Here is a 7,118-nt window from a genome sequence, read left to right on the forward strand (position 1 = left end):
AGTGTTAAAAAAATGACTTCATTTTGGAGAACCCTTCAATTTTCCTTCCAATACTTTCAAGGTATTTTGGTGTGCGTGCTTAAATTTCAAGTCACTGTAGGGTTCAAATACGTTCTCAAGCTTCAAATGATGCTTAAAGTTAACCAAACATTGCAACCATGAAACCTTAAGAGATCACTAGAACCTTAACCTGAAGCCCAATACGATAGGGTGCGAGATGTAAGAGTTGATATGTATATGTGTATTTTTGTGTATACATTTATATTTAAAAAATGTAGATATGTATATTTATACGTATATGTGGATACATGTGCATATATGTATATATATATATATATATATATATGCACGATGATGCTAAAAGTCACTAAGGAATGTGGCACCATCTTGAGGCCGAAGCGAATATTAAAGGCTTTGTACGTTGAAGAAAATATAAACCTCATTTTGGAGTACAAATTAAGGCAAGTTCAATGGATCCTCAAGTCATTTTGATTCTTGAAGTACCAAGGTACTAGGTGTAGATTAACAGCCAAACGGGAGTAGTAGGTAATTTGTACTGGATTGTGGTGTAAATCGTGATGTGCTGTCAATTGTGTGGGAGTCTGTGATGTGTTGTGTGGGAGTCAGTTGTTAGTGTAGAGAGATGACGACCACGGCAAGAACAAGGCCAGGGCAACGAGGGAAGAGCGCACGACGGTGGAGGAACGAAGAGCTAGAGGCCCTTTTCGACCCTGGCACCATAAGCACAACCCTCTTGCGAAAGGCTGCAAAACAAACAACACCCACGCAGCACACGCGGCCTCTACAGTGATGGACGGCAAGTTGCGGCCACGCCATGATCTCTCATCTGCCCTACTGTGATCACCGAAAATAGTTAAGCAGGTGCGGGATATGGCCACCACTACAGCTCCTGCGTTCAGCAGCACCAATGCTATGGGAGGGATAAACAGTGGTGAGTTACAGTTCACCGCAAAGCCCTGCACGGGCTGCTGCTGCTGATCATCATTAACATCATGATCATTGGAAGTGCTGCTGCTTACGATGTGTTGTTTAGGTGTCACGACGAACGTGGTCTCGGACAGGCCTGCAATCTTTTTAAGCACCTTGAAGGTAGCGAAGACGTTCGAGGTAACCGCCACAATGAACTCCATTCTCTCGTTGTTCCACCACTCCCTTGGCCCCGCACCTAACAACATGCTTTCATAATAGCTGGTCCAATACACCCACACAAATAGGCTAATTGGGATCAGAATTGCTGGATCATCCACCTGCAAAGGCAATTTGCATCATCATTAATTATATACTTAGATTATAAGAAGCTTTGATGAACATCTTTCATTAAGCGCTTGCACTAAACACGGCACACCTTCGGGAGTAACGGCCTATCTGCAAGTAACGACAATGCTGGCAGCAACGCATATGTGAACAATGGAATGCATGCTAGCGGACTTAAGAAGTAGCATATGTAACTGATCCTTTGAACTGCGATTAGCCCTTGAGTTTTTCTCACTAAAAACGGAGAGTTGGTGCTGAATAAAATCTCTAGCCATCCCATGCTGAATCTTTCTCTCGTTGTTAAAGCATCCTCACTCGTCGTAGGGCACAGCCCAAGAATGCTGGAGGGGTCGATGGTGCATTGCAATACACTGACCTCCAGCCTCTGTTATGAATCATTAAACACGTCATCAAGTCTTCCGTTGTAGAGCCGTAGATCAAGCCAATCTGAAAAGCCATGATGCACATGCAATGTGTAAAACACTAATACTACATAGTAGTCGTTTTAAGAGACTGATAATTTATAGCTACTGACACTTTAATTAGGTGCCACTGGCCAGGGCCTGAAACTTGAACCTACTCATTAGTAGGCCAAGGTGTTACATCCACCAAGGACTATATATATATATATATATATATATATATAAGGGTAGCAAATAAGGGTACATATAACATAACATTTGAACCTACTCATTAGTAGGCCAAGGTGTTACATCTACCAAGGACTATATATAAATATGTATATTATATATATATATATATATATATATATATATATAAGGGTTGCAAATAAGGGTACATATAACATAACATAACATGTCACACAATATGGTGTGCATTAATCTCATTACAGAACAAATACTTATGAAACGGGGGTACTGTACCTCTTTGCCCCAACTTGTCTTGTGTTCATAAGTGCAATCAAGCAATTTAATGGCCTCCTCTATCAAGGCATGGCCATTCAGGAGAGGGCTATAGTTCCTCATGTTTGATGTTATGCTTTGGGCACAAATAGCAAGACTTTGGCAACGGCCCAATAGCTCTGTTTCACGTCCTGCATCAACCCACACAGTACTGTTAGCTGACATTATCCAAATTGTGAGCTAATTCTACAGTATAAGGTCTTCGTTTGAAAAGAAGAAAAAAGAAAAAAGAAAAAAAGAATTTCAGTAGCATAATTTAGAAGTTATTAGTGGGTTTAGGTGGAAGCTTAAAAACCTTGAAAGACAACCTAGCTCTCCATTTGAGTAGTACACGTCTACTCAAGAATAGCTTAAATACTTACCATTAATCATGACCTTATCTGTCCCAACAACAGCATGTGGCTTGTTGCCATACAAGGCTTCTCTCTTGTGAACGCACCCTGTCCCAAGGTATGCCGGACCTTGGAAGCCATCCATTCCTTTCATATACATCTGGAGTGAGGAATTACCTTAGCAAATGTTCTTATCCCTTAAATGCCACAACTAGAGAGAAAAGGAAAATCTTAACAATTGCACAGAGCCTTGTACACGTATACAGGCTGCAAGGGCTTCAACGAATCAATGAATAGTGCAACGACATCCAAAGTTTTGCACACTTCAGGCTAATAGAGCTTGAGATTTTGTCCTCGCCTTGAATGCTAATGTAAAGCTTGTATATGCATGATCATTAGTTGAATGTATACCTCCATGGTTGTCTTCATGCGATTTCCGTAGATGTCATCCTCGTCTACGCTTTCAAAGCATTGAGGAAACTGCACAAAGCCCGTTTCTCTGCTGGTGCCCAGGTCCATGAGAAAGCACAGGGCTCGCAGAATGGCTCTGGCGTCGTTCACGTACATGTCACAGTCCAGGTTCAGAATAAAAGGGGCGTTTGTAAAGACCCCGGAGACGCGGATCTTGGAATTTATAAAACATTAGTTTAGTAGGATTGTTCAGTGAAGCGGCTGCACCTTATAATCAGCGTCATGACAATGGGTAGAAGAAGAGTACCAATGCATTCATGGCACCGGCTTTGTAGTGATGGCTGTGCTCGGGACGCTTCTCGCGGGAGATATACACAAGGCACGGTAAAAAGTCAGCTTCACTTTCAGGCTTCTCCACACATATCTGTGCAAAATTTCATCAACAACATCAGTCTAAATAGGGCAGCCCACTGTCTACATGTGGTGGACGTGGTAGACTATAGTATTACAAATTACATCTTAAACATGCTTTGATTAGGGCCTAACCTCACAGTAGGCTGGATGATTGTGGTGATCGTAATTGGAAGCCCACGATGAGTATCGGTCATGTCCATCGGAACTAGTTAATTTGTCGAGTAAGAGCTTGACTGCTTCCTCCTTTGAATTACTGCAGTATTTTGCGGCCATAGAGCTTAATCGGCTTTGCAGCGCTTCGTACTCTGCCTGCAGATCGGGATATGGTGATTAAAGCCTGAGGATATGATTAAAAGTATGGTCACTAGCTAATTGTACATTAACATGAGAAAGAAAATACATAGGATACCTATAGGGCTTACCTTCGTGGCGTGCCACTCCTTTGAGTAGCCTCTGAGCTGGGCGTCAGCAGCAGCGGCCTTGCTAGCGAAGTGGGGACCAGGGGCCCGCGGCTCTGTTATCTGAAATCGCTTGCAAAAGGGCACCCATGCCCTGGCAAAGGTGGCTGCCTCCTTGAGAGCCCAGAGCGTGAGGAGGGAGCCTCCGTCGTCCGACACATAGCAGCAAAGCTTGTCGGCCGGATAGTCTAGTGCTAGGACAGATAAGACGGTGTTGACGGCGATTAACGGTGGCTCTTTCATCGGGTCAGCCGTGGTCACAAACACGTCCACCGGCGGAAGTTCTGGCAAGTGGCCGGAACTACACTCAAACATTGAAGAAATTTTAAGACACTGCATCGATCCATGGGGACCATGGCGCTCAACAGCTATGCAATAGAGACGTGATGTTTTTGGTGAAGGTGGGAATTGGTAGAGCTGCTAGCTACACCACTATACCTTATCAAGGCCAACAGCCTCTCCGGGTGCGTTTCGCGCTCGACAAGGAACCACTTCGCGAACATGAAAAGATGAGCCGAGATCCCTAGCCACACCTCGCACGCCAACGCTACAATCACGAGGCCATCCAAGCAAGTGCAGGTGCTAACGCGGTAGATCAAAAATAGAACACAGAGCCCCGTACGAACAAGAAGGACAGCCTTGTGGTAGATCTGATTCTTGACAATCTTAGAAGTAGCAACATATTCGTGGAGATGGAGATCAGAAGACTGTCCTCCTCCGCGTCTTCCTCCTCCTCCTTCCATATATTATAGGTTAGTTCGTATACGTAGCCGGAAGGGGGAAGAAGATGATCACAACTGAGCTGATGGGAAGAAGGGGGAAGAGATGACTTCTTGTGAAGGCCCTAAGAAGATGATTACAGTTGAGCTCGGGATACGGCCCACCAGCAGTTCAGGGACCGGCCAATTTCGATAATGGAGGCAGTGTCAGGAACTTTACCTTTTTCCAAAAAAAAATCAAAGGTTTTAATAACCTCCAAGTTGGGCTTTAAAGGTTTTTAACCTTTCAATACATAACTAGAAGGTTTGATCATTTGGGTGAGGTGAGGGGAAAAAGTATTTCAAGAGAACCTTCTATACTATCTCTTACATGGCTTACACTGCCGTCCATGCGTCAACTTCTTTTGCGTATGCATCGCTCACATCCACGCCGCCCCTATTTGATGCTGGGCGGCCGGTTGCAGAGGTTGCAGGTGTTGCAGCTCCCAGGTTGCAATTCGCCGCCCTTATTTAACTTCATGGCGTTTTGGTCCGCTCCCCTCCAGGCCTCCTATTCGCGCAGTGCCCCGGCGAGCTCTTCATGTCCTTTCTTTTTGTCAACTCCCGATTGTGCAGGCTATTGGAACCGTCGATGTCCGTGCTCTCCTTTTATCGGTGGGCACTGTCCAGCTCTCTCTCTCTCTCTCTCTCTCTCTCTCTCTCTCTCTCTCTCATTGTGTCGCGGATTGCTTTTTTTGTTGGCATGTAGGCTTTGGGAAGCATGGATGTGCAAGCTCTTGGAAGTGCCGACGAGCTCTCCTCCTATCGGCCAGTGTCCAGCGACGAGCTCTCTATCCCCTAGTTAGCATCTCTCTCTCTCTCTCTCTCTCTCTCTCTCTCTCTCTCTCGCCAATGATCTCACGTTTGCCGTGTTGCCATATATATAGGCAGTGATGTTTGTGAACACACTCAGGACCGCCGGGGTACTTTTTCCCTCTTTAGGAGGTTTTTTCCCCTAGCACCCATCATTCTAGGGCTAACTTATCTTTTGTACATTGACACAATCTAATACATTGTGTGTTGTGTGCATTCTTGCTTCTTCTTCTCCAAGCTTTGTGTGCTTTCCTGCAACCCTAATTCCAACAATTGGTATCAGAGCAGGCATCAGCTCCCAGAGCTACGCCGCTAGCACCCTCTGACTCACGTTCTCCAATTGAGGTGACCTTTCTCGAGCGCTTGCAGATCCCTATACTCTACAGACAAGCGTTCTCTGAAATTGCATCTGACCATAGGGTCTAGCGTTCTCTGAAATTGCATCTGAGGTCGTTTCGGGCTCCGTTTTTGCATTACAAGTTCTGTACAAGTGTTTTCGTCACTTTATGCAAAAATTTTGACAGTGCAATTTTCTGCAAAACAGGTATACATATTCTATTATGGACCGTGCTACATAGCATGAGTTGTTTTCTGTTCAGTCTTTGCTTCATTACAGGTAGCTTTTGCATCAATTTCAATCAATGGCCATGGCTGATAATATATAGCAATGATGTATTTCGCATGTTGTCTTTGTTGATGACAAACTGGATGGAGATAGCAACTACCCACTTTGGGCATACATGATGCAGCATGTTTTGGTTGCAAAAGGAGTGTGGAACATTGTGCAGGGTATGGATGTATGTCCAGGTTCTGTGGATGTAGGATCTGTTGAGGATGTTGCAAGTTCTAGCAACTCTACTATTGCTGCTGTTTTACCCACTGCTGAACAAGCTCGTTGGGATGGTAAAGATGCGCAGGCTTATGCCTTGATTGCACTTCTGTCAAACGTAACATCACTCCACATATTCGTTCAGCTAAAACAGCAAAACAGACTTGGGATATTCTAGCTAGTTTGTATGCAGGTTACATAATGAGGCGAAAATCTCTTACCTGCATAAAGAGCTAGAATCGAAGATTATGCAGGAAGATGATGACATGAATGTTTTTCTTGCTGAGATTAAAGATCTCAAGGAACAGTTGATTTCTGCAGGTGAGATTATTCCTGATCATTCTCTTGTGCAGACTGTTCTTGATGCTTTACCTGAGTCATATCAGACTTTTGCTTCCACGTGGAGACTTGTTACTGAGGACAGACCTGATGTTGTCAAGTATGATACTTTAGTCAACAAGCTCTTGCAAGAAGCGCAGTCCAGGCAAAATAGGGCTAGGCAGCATGCAGTTGATCAGGCATTTGTTGCTGCCCAGCAGAGAGAAGAAGTGGTAAGGCAGCCCCTTCCACTGTTTCTTTCCTATTAGTAGGTCTGCAACTTCTTCTCCTTCCACATGTAGCAACAATAGGTCGTCTGAGAAGGATCTTGATAAAGGCAAGAAAAAGATTAGGTGCAACTATTGTAAGGCAACTGATCATGTCATTAAGAATTGCCCTAAGCTAAAGGCTAAAGAGGCAAAGAAGAAAGAGTCAAATGCAGCCACAATAGCGGATGCTTCTACAAATGCAGATTCTGCAAATGTTATGCAGGATACAAAATGGGCGTTTAGCGTGTATTGCTAGTATGACCCATCTGTACTACATAATGCATGTTTGGCAGTTTCTGTTGACTCTGATGTATGGTA

The 7,118-nt window shown here is 44.2% G+C and overlaps 1 protein-coding gene across 2 annotated transcripts; it reads right to left on the reverse strand.

Moving 5' to 3' along the window:
- Positions 1 to 264: 264 nt before the first annotated feature.
- Positions 265 to 4,695, reverse strand: LOC147623207 (cellulose synthase A catalytic subunit 7 [UDP-forming]-like). 2 transcript variants are annotated; one of them, XM_086821289.1, is made up of 9 exons: positions 4,252 to 4,693; positions 3,778 to 4,114; positions 3,488 to 3,664; positions 3,249 to 3,365; positions 2,942 to 3,154; positions 2,561 to 2,690; positions 2,160 to 2,329; positions 1,367 to 1,722; positions 265 to 1,268 (listed from the first exon to the last, which is right to left on the reverse strand). In XM_086821289.1, the coding sequence occupies exons 1-8, from the start codon at positions 4,554 to 4,556 to the stop codon at positions 1,576 to 1,578; spliced, it is 1,596 nt and encodes a 531-aa protein (XP_086677415.1). In that variant the 5' UTR covers positions 4,557 to 4,693; the 3' UTR covers positions 265 to 1,268; positions 1,367 to 1,575. The 2 variants fall into 2 exon arrangements, with proteins under 2 accessions (XP_086677415.1, XP_086677416.1); XM_086821290.1 differs by lacking the exon at positions 2,561 to 2,690 and having other exon boundaries at positions 4,252 to 4,695.
- Positions 4,696 to 7,118: the final 2,423 nt, after the last annotated feature.

This window comes from Cibotium barometz, chromosome 27 (genome assembly GCF_041138505.1).
Source record: "Cibotium barometz isolate CiBa-2024 chromosome 27, ASM4113850v1, whole genome shotgun sequence".
In the NCBI taxonomy this organism is placed as follows: Eukaryota; Viridiplantae; Streptophyta; class Polypodiopsida; order Cyatheales; family Cibotiaceae; genus Cibotium; species Cibotium barometz.